The sequence below is a fragment of the Cydia splendana genome, chromosome Z (assembly GCF_910591565.1).
Source record: "Cydia splendana chromosome Z, ilCydSple1.2, whole genome shotgun sequence".
In the NCBI taxonomy this organism is placed as follows: domain Eukaryota; kingdom Metazoa; phylum Arthropoda; class Insecta; order Lepidoptera; family Tortricidae; genus Cydia; species Cydia splendana.
In genome coordinates this window covers 20,542,738-20,566,582 of record NC_085987.1, presented here as the reverse complement: position 1 = coordinate 20,566,582, position 23,845 = coordinate 20,542,738, and the positions used below count along the sequence as shown (strand labels likewise).

The window sequence follows — 23,845 nt, the reverse complement described above, 5'->3', positions numbered from 1 at the left end:
ATAAGACTAGATTTGGAAGCAGCTGCCCCCATGCCCAAGCTATATATATTATGTATATATATATATATAAGTAATATAAATAAATAAATAATATTGAATGCATATATATATATATATATACATTAGGCGAGCAGAGACTGACAGCGGGTCTGGTAAACACCTTCAGTCAAAGAAATACCTATCTGCAATATGCCTAAACATTTAAAAATATGAATTAATTTTCGAACCCGTGCCCTGAGTGGTGTTATGTGCATGTGAGCCCTAAAATTTAAGCATCAACAACAGATCCCATACCAACTACAGTTTTTTACTGTAACTGCTAATACATATTAATTTAAAGTTATTTATGTATGCGCAGAGACGTATTTACAAATTTGGCGCCCCGGGCCATTTTGATTTGCCGCCCCCCTTCATCAGTGACGAAAAAGTATTTTATTTAAAAAAAAAACCTGCAACAAGTATCTTTGGGGTGTGAAATAAAAAAAAACTAAACATTTACCATTTACTCACATAGGCATTTACATTGTTTTCCTATGTACAAATTGGTTGACAAAATCATCAATGACGCTGTCGTAATTTCAAACGTTTGTCAGCTCAGCTTCTATATTAAGAAGAGCTAAGCTATTCAGGCGCTCTTCGCTGATAGTGGAACGTAGATAATTTTTCATTCTTTTGAGTGCAGAAAGGTGACGTCACTAATGTCACTATTCTAGATACAGAATCTGTAACGAATGTGTAAAAACGGCCCATATAAATCTGTATTACAGATTTATATGGGCCGTTTTTGTCACTCAATGACGATGCGACCTCGTTATATTTGCCTGATCTGATCGGTGACCGGTGGATACTGCTGGGTTTTGGCCATTGAGAATCAAGGTGAGGCATTGGCAGTCAGGCTGGATATAGCTAAGGAGTTCGGTCGGGTCTGGCATCGAGTCTGCTCGAGGGACTATGTTATACAAATGGATCGCTAGCTTTTTTTCCGGTAGACGCATATGAGCCGTATAATAGACGGAAGCTGCTCCGATAGTGTGGACATTACCGCTGGCGTTGCACTAGGTTCTGTGCTGTCATTGCTGCATATCAATGATAATCATTGCTATGCAGACGACAGTAGTAGGGATGCGTATTACACAGACCGTGCCATTATCCTTCATTCTGTCGTGCTGGAAAGTCATGAAATGTATTGTATTTGTATCTGATATCGAGAGCACTCTATCTATACTGAGTTTCGGCATGGTATCGGAGCAATTTAGTGAGATTCAATACCACGAAGACACAAAAACCGCCCAATGTAGTCAGATGGATCACAAAATAAATAATGTAGGTACGTAAGTGCAAACGCGAGCGTAGCGAGCGCGAAATTTTTTCGAGAAAATAGTAGGTAAATTTTTAGGGTTCCGTACTTCAAAAGGAAAAAAACGGAACCCATATAGGATCACTTTGTTGTCCGTCCGGCCGTCTGTCTGTCTCAATATAAAGGGTCTTGACATGAAAGAGGGCGTCAAAATCGACAAATAATGCTTTAAAATTTTACAAATAAATAGGGGAGCGACAAAATTCTGGTCGACCCTATCTGAACAGCATATTTTTTTGACACATATTTGCCGCTCCCTAAAATCTGCCGCCCTAGGCTTCAGCCTACTCAGCCTAGTGGTAAATCCGGCACTGCGCCGTACTAATACTTCTTGAACGAAAATGTTGCTTAATTTAGGTACTTGTCAGTACAGATATTTTGGGATTTGAAGCGTTCGTTTGTTTATTAATTTAAATGTCAATTAAAATATAATAAAAAATATAGCTAAGTTTGATTATAAAAGAAAAAGCCGCGAGGGGGCGGCGAAGCCGCCCCCCCGTGGCCTTCCGCCCCGGGCCACCCTTGGCCCTAGGGTAAATACGCCCCTGTGTATGCGGCAATCGACTTTTATAGTTGGGCCTCGATAAGTTTTCCGCTAGATGCGCTACGTCCAGTATGAAGCTTAACAGGATAGGTATGTATGCAATCTTACTGCCATGTTTGTGCAATGTTAACATGGTAATTGTTATGTTTTTGCAGATGACCGGCGATCATATAAATGTTAACCCTTACGCACCTTTGTTCATTGCCTTCGGAGCAACTGCACCCGAATTATTTTATTCCAGAAAATGGTGGTATTTTAACCAAGTAAGTTTGATTAGCGCCTGTGTCGCGAGCCATTAGGTGTACAAGTATGATCTGAATCTATTTCGATGCCTGTTACTTTTCTGGGCATGAATTATATCTTTATTAAAGAATTAAATTCAGCCACACTTTGCAGCTACATTCCTTGTATGTTTTCCTTCACCGAAAAGCTAGTGGTAAATATCAAATAATATTTCGTACATAAGTTCCGTAAAACTCATTGTTACGAGCCAGGAATTGAACCCGCGACCTCCGGATTGAAAGTCGGACGTCATATCAACTCGGCCACCACCGCTAAAAAAACTAAATATATTCCTCCTCATCATAATCGATGACGAACACCCTAAATAAACAAAATTGAGCGTTGTCTATGGTGAGCCCTAATATGGCTGGCTAGTACGAGCTTGCTTCTAAACACCTTAATGCACTCGTGACAATTAAATTGGTCAGCTACGTTGAATGTGTACCCGTAGAGGGCTTGTAACTGTCGTCTAAATCTAAGGTGTAAGGCGGTTATCTTCGAATTTTTTTATTGATGGACGAACGCCATGGTGACCTCTTCCAGCAAGCTACTCCCAACGCTCAGGGTCGAAAGGTCCTTGTAGCGCAGGTGCTGATCACCGTGCTTCCACTTAGGTATCCACCGCCAACTCAAGCGGTGATCCTGATCATCCATTAGATGATCGGTGATTCGACATAAAAGTAATTCTGTATTTTTATTGTTTCAGGACGATTTTATACCATTCGGTTAATTGACACCAATTTAGCGTAATTGTCGGATTAAATTGGATTACATCGAAATTGTCTTGTATGGCTTATTATGACTGAATAAATTATTATAAGCAGTTAATATTTGTTTACCTTCTATCTGTACCATTTTATCAATCAGTTGTCATAGCTTCAGAAAGCCGCCTACTGGCTAGGTAGGCGGCGCGGCAGGGAGAAATTTAAAACAACTAAATTGATGCATATATATACCCTACATACCTACTTAGGAGTAGTTTTTTTTGCTTGTGTAGAGATAAAACAAAACTGGAGAAAATAAAAATAAGTTAATCTTTATGTACATATATAATGCATTAATATATAGGTATATAAGTATTTCATTCCAGAAACATTCCAGAAAGTTCTGAAATGTTGTAGAATGATCTCGAATATTCTCGAATGCTCTTGACTGTTCTACAAATGTCTAGAGGGTGAAATTATCTTCAAAAGCACGCCCTTCAGGTAAAAACGGGAGTCTTCTTCATAGAAAGACAAAAAAAGGCTTCAAGTAGTCCACAATGTTCTAGAACAGGGCTCTCCAAACTTTTTTTACCTGAGGGCCACATTTACGACTCAGAAACTTTCGCGCAGGGGGGGGGGGGGGGGGGTTGGTCCGCCCTGGCCGGATTGGAACGCGTTGCGGGCCGGGGTTTGGAGACCCCTGTTCTAGAACATTCCACAACATTTGAGTGTGTTCTGGAACGTTCCACAATTATCTGGTACCCTGGATTCTATTTCCGAATGGTCAAAAAACCTTCGAATGGTCCAGAATATTCCACAACATTCGAAAGTGTTCTGGAATATTTCACAATGATCTGGAATGTTCTCGAATATTCGACAACATTCCAGAATGTTATGAAATGCTGTGAAATGCTCTCGAATACTCTCGAATGTGCTGGACTGTTCCGGAAAGGTCTACCCTCCGAGACGGCATCAAATGTTCCAGAATATTCAAAAATATTCGAAAGTGTTCTGGAATATTCCACAATGATGTAGAATGTTCTCGAATATTCGACAACATTATAGATTGTTCTGAAATGCTGTGGAATGCTCTCGAATACTCTCGAATGGTTTGGGATGTTCTAGAAATGTCTAGCCTCCGATACCGGAGACGGCTTCGAATGTTCCTGAATACTCCACAACATCCGAAAGTGTTCTGGAATGTTCCACAAAGATCGAGAATATTCAATAACATTCCAGAATGCTGTGGAATGCTCTCGATTACTCTGGAATGTTGTAGAAATGTCTAGCCTCCAAGACGGCTTCGAATGTTTCAGAATATTCCACAACATTCGAAAGTGTTCTGGAATGTTCACATTCACATTGATCTAGAATGTTCTCGAATATTCGCCAACATTCCAGAATGTTCTGATACTCGTATGCTGTGGAATGCTCTCGAATACTCTCAAATGGTCTGGACTGTTCCAGAAATGTCTAGCCTCCGAGACGGAATCAAATATTCCAGAATATTCGAAAGTGTTCTGGAATGTTGAAAATGATCTATAATGTTCTCGAATATTTGCCAATATTCCAGATAGTTCTGATATGCTGTGGAATGCTCTCGAATACTCTCGAATGGTCTGAAATGTTCTAGAAATATCTAGCCTCCGAGACCCGAGACACCTCACCAGGTACAAATTTTTGTAGGTATATATTTCACGATCTATTCTGAACTTTCCTTTATTGAGTTAAGGTTCAAAATTCAAAAACAAAAACAACTGCTTCTGGGTCGCAGAGGGCCAAACTTTCAGCCCTTATATCTTCAAAAGCACGCCCTTCAAGTAAAAACGGAAAACTTCTTCATGGACGGGAGATAGAGGGCTACCACCCCATATAGCTTCCTTGATCGTATCGGGACTCATTTCTGAGTTTTAGCGGCACGCACATTGTACACTTTCTTTTATTATATATATTGATTATAATATCAATTATCTCCTATGTGAAAATTTGGTAAGTGGGTTAAACACAAAACTTGCATTTGAAAATTTAATAAAAAAAAATTTGTGTGGGTTTAGGAAACCACGATGCAAGTGAAACTCTTTTTTCGGATTGTAGTCATTTAACTGAATATTTTCGGAAAAGTGTCATCAACGCCTAGCAACAAAATGCACGTAAACAACCCATATACAATCAGCAGCAGAAGTTGCTAAGCGGGCGAGGTGTTCAAAATTACCTTGACACGCACTTATTTTCTTAACATTTCTAAGTTCTAAATTCAAGTTTTCTAACACAATAATAGTTATTTGTTTTACAAGGGGGCAAAGTTATTGTTTAGCCTCTTGTGCTAATATTGATAGCTGAGCAAGCGTAAGAGTTTCCAAAATTTGAACAACGAGCGTAGCGAGCGAATATTAAGCGTTGCGAGGGTCTCAAGGTGAGTGAGACACAAAATTTTTCAACACACCAAGACAAGGAGAATACTAACTGTTAAATTTTATCAAACAAAATAAAAGCAATTCGATGCAAAATGAATTTTATTAAATATTTATCATTCAAAATTATCATTTAAGTAAATTCTACCAGCAAACATAGAAAACAACTCAAAATTTGCATTTGATTACTTTGCCTCACATGTGAATAAAATGCAACACTCTTATCAGTTTTTTAACAATCAGGAGAGCCCTTACCAGCTGGTGCGGTGAAAAATAATAATAGGTACATTGTAATATAAGTGTGCTACGTTGGTTATTGCACACGAGGCGAATGATCAATGCACGCACGCGTTTCATAGGACGTTTTTTCAACAAACATGCGAGGAAAAAAGAAACTTTCACACTAATCAAATTTTAATTGTTAAAACAATTAGTAATAAAAGTCGAAGATTTGTCATACTGCCTGCTGCCCTTCGACCCGGCTGGTGGCGCTCGGCGAGGCGCCAGTGACCTCCAGTCCTTGTTGTAAAATCTACTCGACCAATTTAAGAAGGCTACGTTTTCAAGTCAGTCAGATTATCATTCTTTACCTAACAAGTGCTATAATACATATAATGAAAAAGCAACATGAGGCTAAAAGCGGTTCAGTAACTTCCAAGTTACCATACGTTACGAGCAAGTGTGTTGAAAATCAATTTACACGCGATGTTACACAAAACTAAGAAACTAAAAGTTCAAATGACTGACATACGAGGTAAATATCTAAACAAATGAGTTGCTATTTAGGGAGACTATAGATTTCATTTATTTAGTATTTTACCCATTATGTTCTTTACGCTCAAGATTCTAAATTAGACTTGATACGCTCGTGATTCTATTGTATAATCTTTCGCTTGCTCAGGACTTAAAATTAGCATTCGCAGTAAAACTGACTTTGCTCTCTTGTTGTACAAATAAGTAGGTATATACTTAACTATTTAGTTTTTATTTATATCCTTTGTAACCCTAAGTTACAAACCCTAAATTCCATTATGAAGAACACTAGTTCACTCAATCAATTTCATGGACTTGCGACTTTGTAATCCTACCATAAAAAAATAATGAGAAAACTTGGATTGCTTCTTGAATTCGGGACGTAAAAATAAATTGGCAGATGTAATAGAAGCCAAAAGAAAATGGTTACGCACGCCGAAATTATTATTTTGTTAAATGTAAGTGATATAAACTCGTTTTCTTATGTATGTGCAGGTGCACTAAGATTTACGTAGGGTGCATTACATTTTTTATAATAACTTTTCATATAATTATTATAGTTTGATACATCGTTATTTTGAATAACGTAGTAAATGGCATATTACCTACCGTATTCCGACCGGGGGTCGATATTGCACCACGTCCGTAGGAAGTTACCCACCGCTACCCTACACGTGACCCCTGGGTGGTGCTAAAAGTGCAATAAACTTGGCAGCTGTACTGTTCTCTCTGAATCTCACAGCTGATCGTCACTGCGAATAAAATGCTCAGAAAACAATCTCAAATAGGCGCTCCCCAGCGCCCTCAGACTAAAGACATCGGACCTTCTGTCCGTGTCTGTTCATTTAATATAGAAGGTATAAGCCAAGCAAAATCCGAATGCTTAAGCAGAATAGTTAACGACAACAAAGTAGATATAATCCTTTTGCAAGAGACCCACGCCGCGGACCCCACACAGCTCTCACGACGGGGGGCTATCCCGGGATATCAATTAATTGGAGCTACTTACCACGGAAAATATGGAACTGCCACTTATGTCAGAACACCGCTATTGCCAACATCTGAATTGATAAGCTCTTATAGCAACCCCGACAACATAGAGACCACAATCATACAACTTGGCGAAACGAAAGTGTGCAACGTGTACAAACCTCCGAATAGCCCCTGGCCAGACCCGGCCCTCCCAAACCTTGGCCACCCGGCACTCTACACAGGCGACTACAACAGCCACCACACTTCCTGGGGTTACAGGACACCCCATGACAATGGTGAAAAACTTTGCCACTGGGCTGATTCCATCAACGCCTTGCTAGTACTTGACCTAAAGAGCAAAGGCACGTTCAAGTCTGCTCGTTGGGGAAAAGAATATAACCCCGATCTGGTATTTAGCTCCCTGGACGAAGAAGGCGAGCCTTTGCCCGTAAAACGTACTGTGCTCGGAGACTTCCCAAACAGCCAACACAGACCAGTGCTCGTCGAGATTGGACTGAAAATCCCAGTCATCGAATCATACCCAGTCCCCCGTTGGAACTTTAAAAAGGCAGACTGGAAAGCATTTGCTAACAAACTCGATGATAGCATCCGCTGGATCCCATCGCTGCCAGAAAACTGTGAGCGCTTTCAGAAACTCATCTTAGCAACAGCCAAGAAATGTATCCCCCGTGGCTTTAGAAAGCAATACATACCGGGCTGGAACAACGAATGTGAATCCGCTTGGCACGAATATAATAAAACTGGAGACCGGACCTGCGGACACAACCTCATTAAATCACTGAACGAAGCCCGACTCCGGAAATGGGAAGATACGGTTGGAGGCTTGAATTTTACGCACTCCAGTAGGAAAGCATGGCACGTCCTGAGACTGCTAACCACCGGGATCAACAACCAACCCAGCCTACCGAAGGTTAGCGCCAACGCTATAGCTACAAGAATTGTCAGCCTGTCTAAAGCACCGAGCAACAAATTACATACGAAGAAAATCCGCAAGGAGCTTCAAGATCTTAAGTCAACGATAACACCAAACAATGCCTACAGTGGCCCAGTCACAGTAAACGAGATCATAGCTGGTATTAAACAAGTTAACACAAACAAGGCCTGTGGCGCTGACGGCATTTTTCCGGAATTCCTCAAATACTGCGGGAGCAAAACCCAGAAATGGCTTGCCAACTTCTACAGCCATATCATCAACACCGGTCAAATACCATGCATCCTGAAACGAGCCAAAATTATAGCGATACTCAAACCGGGAAAGCTGGAAGACAGTGCGGACAGCTACAGGCCTATAGCTTTGCTAAGTGTCATCTACAAGCTACTGGAAAGGGTTATCTATAACCGCATAGCTGATACTATTAATAGGGCTATACCAAAAGAACAAGCTGGCTTCCGACCGAATCGTAATTGTTGTGATCAGGTTCTGGCACTCACCTCGTTCATAGAAAGAGGCTACGAAGAGAACCAGAAAACATCGGTAGCGTTCATCGATCTATCAGCCGCGTATGACACTGTATGGCGACAAGGACTCCTATATAAGCTCATCAAGCTGGTTCCGTGCCTAAAAATATGTAAACTTGTGGAAAACTCACTCACGAACAGAGTCTTTCAAGTCCACCTCGGTAATAGTGTCAGTAACATCAAAACTTTAAATAACGGTCTCCCCCAAGGATCGGTGCTTGCCCCGCTGCTATTTAATGTGTACACCCACGACCTCCCTGCAACCGACTCAAGGAAATTCGCATACGCTGACGACATTGCAGTAGGTGCACAAAACCGGGACATTAAGACAACCGAAGTAGCGTTAGAACAAGATCTACTGACCATGAATGATTATTTCTCCCGATGGCGACTATGCCCTAACGCAAATAAAACCGAGGTATGCTGTTTCCATCTAAACAACAAGCTAGCGAGCACCGAGCTGAACGTGGAGTTTATGGGAAAGGCTCTGAAACACAACCCAAACCCAAAATACCTTGGTGTCACTCTAGACCGAAGTTTAACCTACAAGAGCCACCTGAACAAAACTGCTGGGAAACTGAGGACCCGTAATAACATAGTGCAGAAGCTGACCGGAACAACCTGGGGAGCCAATGCTGCGTGCCTCCGAACAACCGCTCTCGCACTGGTCTACTCTTCGGCAGAGTATTGCTCGCCTGTGTGGATTAACAGCACCCACGTTTCAGCTGTTGACACGCAGCTAAATCAAACCATGTGCCTCATCACAGGCTGTATACGCCCTACACCTACTTACTGGCTACCTGCCCTCAGTAACATCGCCCCACCCCACCTACGCCGGGAACAGTGTCTCTACCGCGAGCTCGATAAGATACGGAGAGACCCAACTCTACCCATTCACGACGATGTGCTCGCCAGGACTGATCGCAGGCTTAAGTCCCGTAATCCACCATTAGCTAGGTTAAACGCCATGGACCCCCTGTGGAAGGTAGAGAATGCCTGGCTTAACGAGTGGCAATCCAATAAGGCGCCAACTGACTTATTTGAACTAAGCCCCCGTACAAGACCTCCAGGTTTCACTACCCAACGACGTGTCTGGTGTCTGCTGAACCGCTTCAGAACTGACGTGGGCAACTCCGCATACCACAGAAATAAATGGGGATGGAGTGAATCGGCGGCATGCGGATGTGGAAAACCCGAACAAACAATCCGCCACATGGTGCTAGAATGCCCCAACACCAAATTCGGTGGCAACATTGAAGAGCTCAAGACCTTGACTGGGAAAGCCGTGGATTATTTTAAGAATTCTAGTTTTAAATTTTAATTTTATACTGCAGTGACGTGTAAAGTATGCCATACGATAAATAAAATAAACCTACCGTAATACCTAATTAACGGTACTTATACATAATGTTATTATTGGTATAATGGTCATAAGGTATATTTTCACGTCGTCTAATATACATTGCCATAATTATTACATACTCTAAAGCATATTACACTCGCGGTCAAATAATACGGATCAGTACGAAAAACTAAAATACCTCCTAAAATAATAAAGCTAGCGGCATGAATTAAACATTATATTGTAGATAAATTCATAGTTAATAAAAGAAAACCAAAATTTTATTTATTAAAATTACATTGGTCAATAGTGGCATTTGCATGAAACTAACTCTGTATTAAGAGGCCAGTATCGAGTTTAGTCGCAAAAATGTAAAATTGATAGATTTAGTCGATGAAATTGTACACCTTTTGTTACGTAATAGAAATAACAAGTACTGGTTTCTATTAAGTAGCACGTCTTCTCATCTTGCCGTCAATTCTTTGAAAACAGACTCACTAAATTAGTAATGATTTCTTCTCTGATGGACGTATAGGTAAACGCGCGTAAAGCACTGATTTTGTCGGTCTTATTTGTAAATTTCGTAAAGTTTGGACTGCAGAAAATGGTAATTTTGTATTACACATAAATATCCTGTACTGTACCTTTAATAGACTACATTTTTGTTATTATGACTTTGAAGTAGTGTAAATGAAAGTTAGACGAAATCAATTTTCTCCAGAAATTACTTCAAAACAAGTGACAATTTCTCTGAAAATCGACTTAATTTCACTTCGTTTCATTTCACGTAATTTTGATACTTAAACAATCGACAACAGGTAAAGATAAAGATAAAAAATAAAGATAAAAGCAAAGTTACTATCCGGTATCCAACCGGATAGTAGGTCACTATCCGGTAACCGGCCGGATATTAAAATAAGGGCGGATAGGCCGTATACCGGATAGTAACCGAATATCCGGTGCATCTCTACATATTACAATGCGGTTATGAACGTCAAATAAAGCTATACCGGCTCCAACCCCATGCCTCTGCCTCGAGAAGATTTAAAATCCCCCCTCGATTGGAGGAGGGTATCCCAATATAGCACCGGCAACAAACTCGGCGGGACACATCTTTTCACAACATTATTAAATCTTATAATTAGCATGCATTACGAGTAAATAAGAAAAATACAATTTAAATTACTATAGAATTCATGCAAATATACACAGTTATTTGATATATGTACATGAAATCATACAAATACGTAGCTCTTTCAGAAAACATATCAAATTCTTACAAAAGGAAAAGAAAATAAAGTCAATAAAAGAAATGAGAATACATATTTTATGAATCTGGCTGATTCTTAAGAGACGCCTTCATAAAATTTGATGTGCTTTCTTACCTGAGCTGTGTCACCTATAACCAGAGATCGGACAAATTGGCGTCATTGCTCGCAATAATGTGGACATGCCTCCAAAATTGATTAAATAATTCATCGTTTAATTAATTTCTTACCTGAGGTTTACTTTTGATTGCTAATCAATAAATAACACAAAGATTTCTTATAAATGTAAATTTATTAAAGAAAATAATCAGTATGGATTCCAAATTTTCTGTAGGTACTAATTTTTTATATCAAAAATATATTTAAGTGCTATTTATTGACTGGGGAACAAAATTAAATCTCAGGTAAAAAATTAATTAAATGATTAATTATTGAATCAAATTTGGAGTCATGTGCACATTATTGCGAGCAATGTCGCCAATTTGTCCGATCTCTGCCTATAACTCTACACATAATACAATGCTTTTAATTGCTACTTGTTCTCATTACAGTTTCTACATATAACATTTCCTGAAACAGTTCTTATACATCATTTAGTATAATTTACCACCATAATTTATTGATGAATATTTAAAAACTGCCCCTTCTCGTCATATATTACTGGTGACGCACGCTCGCGACCTCATTATTAAAAGCCAAGATGAAAAGACGTGCTAATAGAAACCAATACTTGTTATTTAGATATTACGTAACAAAAGGTGTACAATTTCAACGACTAAATCTATCAATCTCACATTTCTGCTCTAAAATCGTTACCGGCCTCTTAAAGAAAATTGAATATCGTATTAAATTCAACCTTCAATGTTCTACATGATAACTGAGTTTGAATTAAAAAAAAAGTCGAATTACTCGAATTAGGTACCAAATTCAAATTAAACTTGTTTTACTTTTGCTTGTTTTCTCAAAAGTGAGAATTCAATTTGTCAAAGCACAATGATAAAAGGCAGTCATTGTTGTCTTTTACCGTCATTATTGAATTACTATCATGTCGCTAACACAAGATGAATGTACGCGTATCATCACTATGTTAGAAGAAGGCAGAAGTCAGAGATATACAGCGAGAAGAACAAGCGTGTCACTTTCTACGGTGCAGCGAGTCCTCGAACGTTTCCTACAAACTGGACAGAACCTTAGAAGATCAGGAACCGGCAGACGGAGATGTACTACGGCTAGAGAAGATCGATTTATTGTTACAACCATGCTCCGAATCGGCACCTCACTGCAGTTGAAGTGAAAAATCAACTTCGAGAGACCCGCAGGGATGACATCAGCGAGCGGACTGTAAGGCGGCGGCTCTAAGTCCAAGAAGCTAATTTGACCCCACATAGACCGGCAAATGGCCCAAAACTTGAAAGAGGACATCGAACAGCAAGACGACTTTACGCACGCGAACACAGACGATGGGGTGTCGAAGAATGGGCAAGAATTATGTTTTCAGACGAATCCAGATTTATAGCGTTCCAGATATAGCGTTCGCTCTTCGTCACAAATCGTGGACAAGTAGTGAATGGTCAAAAATATTATGGAGTGACGAGAGCAAATTTAATTTGATGTCATCGGATGGCATTAAGTATGTACGACGTCCCCACAATAAACGTCACGATGTGCGATACCAGGTACCCACAGTAAAGCATGGTGGTGGTAATGTTATGGTTTGGGGATGTTTTTCACGCCACGGGATCGGCCCTCTAGTAAGAATTGACGGGATAATGAATCGCTTTGTGTACGAAAACATACTTAATACACACATGATACCTTATGCCAAAGAGAATATGCCACCTCGCTGGGTTTTTCAGCACGATAACGGCCCTAAGCACAAATCCAAACATATCCAGGCTTTCCTGAAACGGAAAGAAGGGAAGGTTTTTGAATGGCCGAGTCAAAGTGCCGATCTTTATCCAATAGAGCATTTATGGGAAGAACTGGACCGCAGAGTAAGACGCAGAAATTACTCTAACAAAGAGGCTTTTTTCCAAGCTCTTAAGACAGAGTGGGAGAAAATCCCTCACGAACGTATACAGAAGTTAGTTGATTCGATGCCGGCTCGATGTACTGTTGTTCGGAAGGCTAAAGGATTTGCAACCAAATATTGAAGAAGTTTTTTTATTTAGCAATCTTACCACTTAGACTAGGGAATTTTATATACGTGTCAAATTACTTTTGAGCGACCAGATTAGTGAATTTTAAGTTTTTCTCTTATGGTTGTTTTTACTTTTAAGAATAAAATGTAAAAAACTATGCCTGAACAGGCTTACTTAATGTACTAAGATTAAATATTTACTGTTTTCATAAACGTATTTAAGTATTTTTATTTGTCAAAATACTTATGATCGCTACTGTACTTAATTAAAATTAATAAATTTGCGAAGAAGGTTCTCGTGCGGCAGATGATCTGTTTTTGTGGCAAATGTAGCACTTAAAATTTTGTTAACGGGTCTGTAACGGCGATATAAACTAAACTGAGTGTTGGAAAAAAACGTTGTTACCATTCATAGATCACCACAACAAGCTCTTTTTGTCTTGGCCTCATTAGGCCACGTGCCATTATCCCAGGAAGCGATAAAGTGGTACTAAGTCAACAATATCGAATTTGTGGCAAAACACCTTATTCCTCCCAACTGCTCTGAATTACGATCCATGAAAAATAATGGGCTCGTATGAAGCAGAAGCTCTTCAAACATAAAACTAACGCCATATCAGTTGAAAACTTCAAACCGAAATTGAAAAATGCTTAAAAATTAATAACGGAGTCCTGGAATGTGCAAAACCTGATGAAATACATTACAACAAAATCACGAAATTTCTGGAGTAATAAAGTCTACAACTGCAAAATGCGTACATACACGTTGTTTATTAAATTTCTAACAAGAATATACAATAAAATAGTTGGTTTTTAACTGTTGTGTAAGATTTTGTGAAAATTAATTTTCTGCGTCATTTTTTTCTGGGACAAGCTTTATTTTCGAGTACCCTTACGTGTGGCTGCGATGTTAATTGCTGCAGAATTCGCCAACTCTTTGAGCGTGAAGTTAGCAATCGTTCACCAATTGTGCACAATATATTTTCGTGTTTCTGAAGAAATGCCCCGCATTTCGCGTATTTTGCACACAAGCTTTGCGATGAACGTAAATAATTATAGATAAATAAGTAAGTGACGAACATATACGTTTTTTTTATCTTTAGTAGTGTGAAACCAAACGACAGCATCGCAAAAAGTTGTGCTTATACTTTCTGGACACCCGATATAACAATTGAAACGTATAATAAAAATTACATTATATCAAATAATAATATATCAAATGACTTTATAACAAATGTATGATAGTTTTATTATAATTATATTAAGCATCACACACCCATTTACGTACGTACCTACTTTGCCCGATATTTCCTACCACATAATATACTTACTACTTGTAATTTTCAGATATTCGTGCAAGTCTACTCAGAAGAAAAAGAGCTATTTCCTCTGTTTCACAAGGATGTTGCGAAGGTACATTCAGTAGTGATTTTATTCTCTCTGTAATGTTTGAACAAGAACTAATAAATTACTTTTTTTGCAGCGTTATGATAGAGTACGGAATGTGCCATCTGAGAAAATAGTATGGAATGATTTAAGAATCAAAAATCATAAGGTGTGTACACTGTACAGATACAGATATTGATTATACCACATATGTGTTTGTGTATTCTATTACATGTATATTGTGGGATCAGAAACAATGAACAGTTTTTAGTAACAACAACGGCTTTGTTGTTTTTCATAATATTCACCTAGAGTTAGACCAAGAAAGTCTGCAGCGATTTTGATAGCCCACGCAGTGCAAGTGTTATTTAAAACGTCAAACTTCTACGAAATTATGATGTATATAAAAATAATACTTACACTGCGTCATCATCATCATCATCATCATCATCATCATCAGGCTACAGTAGTCCACTGCTGGACATAGCCCTCCCCTAAAGAGCGCCATAGCGCCCTGTCTTCAGCTTGCCGCATCCAGCATCTGCCTGCAATCTTTCGCAGATCGTCATCCCACCTGGTCGGGGGGCGTCCTACACTACGTTTGCCGACTCGCGGTCTCCACTCAAGAACGCGTTTACTCCAGCGGTTGTCGGTTCTTCGTGCGATATGCCCAGCCCACTGCCACTTCAGCTTGCTAATTCTTTGACCTATGTCGATTACTTTGGTTCTCTGTCGGATGTATTCGTTACGAATCCTATCCTTCAGAGAAACTCCGAGCATAGCTCTCTCCATAGCTCGCTGAGCGACCTTGAACTGATTGAAAACATTTGTTTTCAAGCATTGCGGTATGGATGACGAGAAGACTCGGCGTAGTTTCCCGAACGCTGCCCAGCCCAGCTGGATCCTCCTCTTGGCCTCCTTCTCGAAATTGCTTTTACCTAACTGCAGAAGGTTCTGCAGGCAGGCAGGTGCCCGAGGTAAGTTTATAGGAAACGATTTCGAGAAGGTGACCATTTACGACTATCGGTATTGGATCAATGTGGCCATTGATCATGACTTTGGTTTTATCCAAATTCATGCTAAGATCGATGCGTCGCGAGGCTGAAGCTAGGCCGTCCAGCATCTGGTTCAGCTCCTCTAGCGACTCCGCCATTAAGACTATATCATCTGCAAATCGTAGGTGTGAGAGGTAATCGCCATTTATGTTAATGCCCTTACCTTTCCAGTCCAGCGTCTTAAACATATCTTCCAACGCGCTTGTGAACAGTTTCGGGGATGTAACATCCCCCTGTCTCACTCCTCTGCGCAATTGGATGGGCTCAGACTGCTGACCCTGTACTTGGACACATCATGGTGGCGGCTTCGTAAAGACATCTCCACACCTCGATATAACGATAGTCTATTTGGCATTGCTGTAAGGATTCCAGAACAGCCCAGGTCTCGACAGAGTCAAAGGCCTTCTCATAGTCCACAAAGGCCAGACATAGGGGCTGATTATATTCTTCGGACTTCTGTATAATCTGCCTCATTGTGTGAATGTGGTCTATGTTGCCATATCCTCCGCGAAACCCTGCCTGCTCTGGCGGCTGGAACTCGTCGAATCTCCTAGCGAGACGGTTCGTGACCACTCGTGAGAACAGCTTATAGACGTGGCTCAGGAGAGAAATGGGTCTGTAATTTTTAACGAGGGTTTTGTCCCCCTTCTTAAAAATGAGCACCACCAAACTCCCGCTCCACGCCTTTGGAGTTCTCCCACTGTGAAGGACGGCGTTGAAGAGGTTCTGTAATTCCTGTATAACAGAGGCTCCTCCAGCTTTCAAAAGCTCTGATGTTATTTCGTCCTCACCGGGGGCTTTTCCATTTTTAAGCTGCCTCAGAGCTAACACTATCTCGTCTTGGCTGATGTCTGGCAGTTCGTCGGTGTAGTGGCGTGTCAGGGTGGCTCTGGAATCGTGATCGTCTCGTCCGAAATGAGGGGCATGTGCTGCGTATAATCGGCCATAGAAATCCTCAATCTCGGCAAAGATCTCCGGTTTCGACAATACGGTTCTACCGTCGCGCGTTTTAAGCTTCGTCAGGTGGCTCCTGCCAAGCTGCTGAGTGAATACTTTGGACCCTCGGTTTCGCTCTATCGCCTCTTCAATAAGGCGTGTGTTAGAGCTCCGAAGGTCACGCCGTACCATGTTCGCAATTCGCTTGCTCAGGTCTGACCTCTCAGACGAAGTCGCTTGGGTAGTTTCCCGTCTTTTTGTCATCAAGCCGAGGGTCTCGGCCGAGAGTTTATATTTCCTGCCAGTCCGCTGCGTTCTGCAGTATTTGATGCCCTCGTCCCTCAGAGTTTCGATCAGATTATGTAGGGTCTCGTCAGCGTCATCGGTGGGTTCCAAGACAACAAATCTATCCCTGAGAAGCTGCTGGAACTTCTCGGTACCCGCCATGATTTGGGTTGGGTTAGGGCGGAGCGTGGACTTCATCAGACGGTTTCTTTCAAGCTTTAAGTTGATATTCAGAGAGCCACGGAGGAGTCGGTGATCAGATCCGGTATTGAACCTGTTGATCACTGAGACATCTCTGAATATGTGCCTGCTATCCGTCATGATGAAGACGATCTCATTTTTAGGGTTCCGTACCCAAAGGGTAAAACGGGACCCTATTACTAAGACTCCGCTGTCCGTCCGTCCGTCCGTCCGTCCGTCCGTCCGTCTGTCACCAGGCTGTATCTCACGAACCGTGATAGCTAGACAGTTGAAATTTTCATAGATGATGTACTCGTATTTCTGTTGCCGCTATAGCAACAAATACTAAAAACAGAATAAAATAAATATTTAAGTGGGGCTCCCATCCAAAAACGTGATTTTTGACCGAAGTTAAGCAACGTCGGGCGGGGTCAGTACTTGGATGGGTGACCGTTTTATTTTGCCGTTTTTTGCATTATGGTACGGAACCCTTCGTGCGCGAGTCTGACTCGCACTTGCCCGTTTTTTAGTCACAGTGTCGGGGCTTTGCCATGTCCACTTCCTTTGAGGCTGTTTCTTGAAGAAGGAGTTCATTAAGAACAGTCCCTCTTTCTCAAGGAAGTTGACAAGCATTTGCCCCCTGTGATTCCGAACTCCGTAACCATGCGGGCCTATCCGGGATTCGTTGCCGGTCTGGGTTCCCACCTTGCCGTTAAAGTCCCCCATAACAACATTGAAGTGGGCCTTAGTGGTGTTGTGCAAGGCTTTGGATATGTCTTCGTACATATCCTCCACTTCATCATCCGAGTGTGCCGAGGTCGGTGCGTAAACCTGAATTACCTTCATGCTGTAGCGCTTGGCCAGCCGAAGGATCAAGTACGCTACCCTGGTCGACACACTGGAGATTTCTTCAACGTTGTTAGAGAGGGCCTTATTGAATAGGAAACCTACGCCACCCTGGGATTGGGATGTTTTATCACCCTCGCGAAAGTAGAGAAGATGGCCCGAGTCTAGGGTTACGGTGTCCTCCCCCTCTCTACGGACTTCACATAACTCCAGAACATGCCATTTAATGTTCTCTAACTCCACTTCCAACTGCGCTAGATGGTGGTCAAGCCTCAGAGTGCGACCGTTAAACGTAGCCAGGGTCAAATTATGTAGTGAATGGCAGCCTAATGTAGCCCGGGGATTCTTAGCACCCCTTGCCCCACCGTTACCGTGGCCGCTGCCATGGCCAGGAATAGCGGGGCGGCCGGGAACTGGGGGCCATTTTCGTTTGGCGTGTCTATTCATTTGGGGATAATGCCCATAATCCCCACGCTGGGCATGCGGGTTGGGGATCGCAGTTTAGTAATTGTTCTGCAGGGGGCGCTGCTGCCCACCCCCCGGTTATGTTTCCCTTAGTCGCCTTTTACGACACCCACGGGAAGAGTTGGGTTGGTGCTATTCTAAAGGCCGACACCACACAGCACCTAAAGGCCGACACCACACAGCACACTGCGTGGGCTATCGAAATCGCTGCAGACTTTTCTTGGTCTAACTCTATAAGATTGTACACCTTTGGATTCGGTAAAACGTTAGTTAAACACATGTTTTGAAGACCCGCCGTTGTATATTTATGCACGTCTTGTACCAATCGTCCCTCGCATAGTCAGTCGTGTTGATTACAGTCTGCTAACAGTTTTTGGCCATTCTGAGATATTTAAGAGAATGACTTTACTTATTTTAATTTTTTTCAGTATTTCAATGAAGGTATTGGAAAACGTGAGGAAAACTTGGGTTACTTTATTCATATTGTTGATAAGGTAAGTACTGAAACCGAATAAATTAAACCAAAACCTTAATGTAATAGATATAAGTTATAGTTTTTTTAAGTAAAAAGTGCTGTAGTTATTTCGCCAACAAACAGTCAAGCAGTTTGGCGAAACCATATAATATTATCATTGTAAATGTGTATTAATATTAATACTTTTGCTAAATAAAAAAAAAATATAGTGGCCATCAGGGTTTTGGCTACTCCGAGATATATACCATATTTAATAAAATAGGTGTAGCCAAGATCCTCAAAAGTATCTGAACACGCAAGATAAGATAAGATACCTTCTCTATTGGCTTAGTTCAGATATTTGTAAACAAATTGCTCGCTCCGATATGTCTCGTGGCGAAAGTAAGTTATTCGTCAGTTAATATTTTAAAACCATTACTTCCTTTATAAAGGAGTTTTAGGTTTTTATAAGAATGTTCATCTCATCACCGATTAAGGCCGCCGCCTAACATGGCCAATGCCGTAACAAAGATTGAAACTCAGTTCACATTTGCAATTTGTTTCGCGGGAATATATATGGTATAGTCGCCATCAGATATATCGGAGCGGCAAAGGTGCTCCCAAATATCATTACACGTCTCTATTGTCAAGGCATTAGAGTGCATGTTTAGATATTTTGAGCACTTTGGCAGCTCCGATATATCTGATGGCAACTGTACTTATAAATATTGGAAAACTTTTCCAATTACGATATACGACGCATGGTGGGGCAGAGTGTTCTGTGTTTCAATTGATGCCTTCGGTAATTCAGAAGCCGAACTGGTGGAACAGCCTCTATGTATTGGCCAGACGAGTAGGTCTAGCCTGTTATATTGGCTATGTGCAAAGTTGGCGGTGAGAGAAATACAAGCGAAGCTAACGCACGACGTGGTGAAAATATGAACTTTCGTGGGACGACATCTTCATACAATTTGGAAGCTGCCAACTTAATTGATTAAGTAAAGCGAACGTCTCCGATTCAGCTTTGGCAAAAATGCTTGTCTTCATATATCCAGATGTTCTCCTCTATACCTGGGTCGTATTTCTCAACCATTCTCGTAAAGTTTTGTTTGTTACCATCGATTTACATGAAATTTGACATGGAGATAGTTTGAGGCCCCAGGAAGGACATAGGATAGTTTTAATCAATAATCATCACCAGGACACGCAGACGAAGTAAGGACTGTTTCATTTACTACGCGCCAAGCGCATTTAGCGCAAAGTTCGGCACGAGCCAATTATTTATTTGGCGGCTTTTGAAAGTTGAAGCAAAACATCTGTTTTAAATTTCAAAGGGTACGGGATCTCATGTTAGCAGATTACCCTAGAGGAGTTAACTTTTATTTGTAAATTATTCGCTTATTACCATAAATATTATCAGGGTTTTTAAGACTAAACAGCTTATAGGTCCTATGCAAACCGCGACTTTATAACACGCCGCCGCCGTCGAGGTTAACTAAATCCTAACAAAGCTCCTATTCAAATGACTGACAAATTCGACATGACGCAAATTCTTGGGTGTTTTTTATAAAACGAAAACCATAGAAATTGTTTTAAACATGATTGGTTGAGCTACTAGTATTAGGTACCGTAAAACGGGGTGAGTGGTTTCGCGGGGAGCTATGGGTTATGAATGGGGAGAGAAGGATTGAGAGGGAGGTGAGGTGGGTTTTTAAGGCTACTGCTACAAAAATAATGTATTCCAATTTAAAATGGAGCTATAGTAATATTCATAATAAAAAAAAATCGATCCAACAATCTTCCAAAATCACCTTTGTATGAAAAACCCTCTCACCCCAAATACGAGGCACTACGGGGTGAGGTGGGTTTTCCTCTTTATCGTCAAAGTTATGAAATGGAACTACCCAAAATAAAATACAAACGTCCGAACCACTTATTATATACACCATTCAGTTTTCTAATATAAAAATAAAATTTTATCGAGGTTTGAAAGTCAAATTTCACCCAACTCACCCCATTTTACGGTATTGAGTTTTTTTTTTCAATCCGGCAAAAGAGCTTAAAACCAAAATACTTGAAAAGTTTCAAGCCCGTCATAATCATAACATGACCAACATCGACGAACCTGAATCATCATGTAAAGAAAAAGCGTTATACGCGTCCTATCGAATCCGCAAACGAAGAGGTAACTTCTTCAAACGCAAAATACGCAAGATAGGTACGAGCTGCTGGAAGAAAAATAACGAGCATCCTAAAAAAACAAAACTATTGACCTACATCGATCGATACAGTTCTTCTGTCAAGATATGTCTGAAAACAGCACTTGGATTGTGAGCAGCGGCTGTACCTCGCATATGACTTACCAACGAGACACATTTAGGAGCATCGAGAAAACATCTGGACAACTCAACTTCTCAACTAAAGATTGCACAGCAGGGATTGAAGGGAAAGGTAGTCTCAGTCCGCGCTATAAACTACAATTTCCATTTCTTCAACGGAGCTGAGAGGGGGCTTCTCTGTAGTGATAATAATATCGGCCTCTATAGTAAAAATAATATAATTATAACGGCCTCTTAGCCTAGTCGGTAGTGACCCTGCCTACGAAGCAGGAGGACCCGGGTTCGAATCCTGGTAAGGGCATTTTTTTGTTCATCACAAATATTTGTTCCAGGTTTATTGATGTTTTCTATGTATATGTATAAGTATTTGTATATACCTATATATGTGTATATTATATATACCGTCGACTAGTACCCACAACATAAGCCTTATTGAGCTTACTGTGGGACTAGGTCGATCTGTGTAAAATTGTCCTATAATATTATATCGTATTTTTAAACATATACCTAGCTAACATGAGTTTTAATTTTTGGAGTTTCAATACTTATTTTACAGTATGTACGTATGGTGCTAATTTACCGCCCTAGTGATGCATGTGTCGAAAATTTAAAGGGCCATATGTAACTACTGTAAAACGTTGGATTAAAATTAATTACCGTAAAATGGGGTGAGTTGGTAAATCGGAAGTTCAAACCTCAATAAAAGTTTATTTTTATATGTGGCACGTTAATTTATATACTTGAAAAGTGTTCCGGTAGTATGAACTTTAGTTTTTCAGTGATAATCTCTGTCGTTTCATTTCATAGATTCAACGATAAACACAAAATAGCAAATCCCAGCTCACCCCGTAGTCGGGGAAAGGGCGGATAGGAATTGAGTGAGATGTGACAATTGCTAGACTTGACACAATATTACAATAGCTTGACTTCTCAAGAGAAAAAAGTATTTATTTAACAATGTGATAACTCTGGGCTAAAAATACCATCCCTCCTCACCCCATTCATAACCCAACTCACCCCATTTTACGGTATGTGTTTTCTAAAATATTACAGAATAATTTAGGCAGACGCTTTTTTACATACAACCAATATGAAGGCGAGAGTGTGGTTGGTGTCCCATCAAACCAGTACCATCTTCCCAACGCAGAACCAATCTTACCTGGCCACACGCTGATAAGGCCCACGCTGGGGATGCTGAAGTCAGCAGTGACGTTCCCTCACGTAGATAAAGATGCCGGAATTTATGGAAATCCAGATAATTTAGGTATTCGGTGAGTGTTGAACGAAATACTTACTTCATATCCCAGTAAGTACCTAGCAAAATAGTCCATATTCATTTTGGCTTACATCGCTAAAAGCTTGTAGGTATATATCTACCGGTAACGGTCCGTCATATAGGTAGGTAATACTTATAAAAGCGTTCGGAAATCTCTATAGGCGTATACACACAGCAAAAATGTATTTTTTAGATATTGATATCAAGGTTTATTTCACCATTTTATAAAGCTTAAGCAGTCATGTACTACCCTCTCAGATATAGTCAGTATAAAGCAATACTACACTATTTGACTACATATAGCCAAGTAGTATAGGCAAATTAAGGGTTTTACCTCAGAATGTGAGATAATAAGCTGGGCCATTACACCTTAGGGGTCGTCCAGAAATCATGTGATCGTTTAGGGGTTGGGGGGAGGGTAAGAAAAGCCCAAACTTAAAAAGTGACCAGCAACTCGTTGGGCGGACCTGTCAGACATGCGGTCTTTATTATGCACCAAAAAAAACGTATTAACGCATACAATAATTCACAAGGAAGTGAAGAACGTCAGGTCACAGACTATTCGTCCCCGACGTGTAATAACCCGGCGTATGGTCCATAGAGACATCCCAGAAGTTATCTGCATACTTAGATAAATCAACGGTGCTGAGTGGGAGAACGAAGATGTTGAAGATTGTGGTGAACGCAACAGATCTTCAATACCGTCAGAAGTCCATTATCACCATACCCGTGGACCGAGGACAGTGGTTTTAATTACTTTATTTACAGTTATGACAGTTTTTAATTACCTACCTAATTATTATAAGTACTCATGCTTTTCAACCAAAACTTATAGTTCGTTTTTTTAGCATTAGAAATAAGGTAAACAATCTTGATGTGTCTTTTAATTGAAAAACTCATTTTAAAAATAAGTTACGGCAAATATGTAACAATTATGAATCTAATACGATTATTTATATTCTTCTGCTTTCAGAAGTAATAGTTATTGATTTTTAAAAAGCGTTTTTCAAATAAAAGACATGTCTAAATCGCTTACCTTCTTTCAAGTTCTTTCTAATGCTAAAAAAAACGAACTATAGAACTGTCACGATTTGCGGGAGCCATGAGACGTTTTTCCTCAATCATCAAAAACGAATGAATACATATTGAAAGTATGTATATATGTATAATTATGTATAAGTGATAAGCAGATTTTTACGATGCCTGTTTTTGAGACATAGCATCTTGAACATATACGCAATACAGTAGAAACGACATTATAGACTTGCTTAGCGTCTAAGGATAAGGATAATTAATAAGGATACCCGCATCAGAACTATCACGTGATCTTGTGACAGGAGGGGGGGGAGGGGTCAAGGGGGCCCTGACATG

General features: G+C 40.4%; 2 protein-coding genes and 1 long non-coding RNA gene across 3 annotated transcripts in view; 2 read left to right on the top strand and 1 right to left on the bottom strand.

The window, feature by feature from the left end:
• The window catches only part of LOC134804818 (uncharacterized), a 61,816-nt gene extending 58,805 nt beyond the window's left edge, over positions 1-3,011 (top strand). Inside the window, exons 15-16 of the mRNA XM_063778077.1 lie at positions 2,057-2,164; positions 2,890-3,011. Coding sequence (XP_063634147.1) covers positions 2,057-2,164; positions 2,890-2,913 — 132 coding nt within the window. The 3' untranslated portion in view covers positions 2,914-3,011. The remainder of the gene's footprint in view (positions 1-2,056; positions 2,165-2,889) is intronic.
• LOC134804937 (uncharacterized) overlaps positions 1-23,845 on the bottom strand; it is a 225,283-nt gene that overhangs the window by 128,288 nt on the left and 73,150 nt on the right. The gene's annotated exons all lie outside the window — the stretch shown is intronic.
• The window catches only part of LOC134804882 (uncharacterized), an 83,301-nt gene continuing 65,795 nt past the window's right edge, over positions 6,340-23,845 (top strand). The window contains exons 1-5 of the mRNA XM_063778189.1: positions 6,340-6,509; positions 14,600-14,665; positions 14,736-14,807; positions 18,834-18,899; positions 22,252-22,469. Of these exons, the coding sequence (XP_063634259.1) occupies positions 6,474-6,509; positions 14,600-14,665; positions 14,736-14,807; positions 18,834-18,899; positions 22,252-22,469 (458 nt within the window). The 5' untranslated portion in view covers positions 6,340-6,473. The remainder of the gene's footprint in view (positions 6,510-14,599; positions 14,666-14,735; positions 14,808-18,833; positions 18,900-22,251; positions 22,470-23,845) is intronic.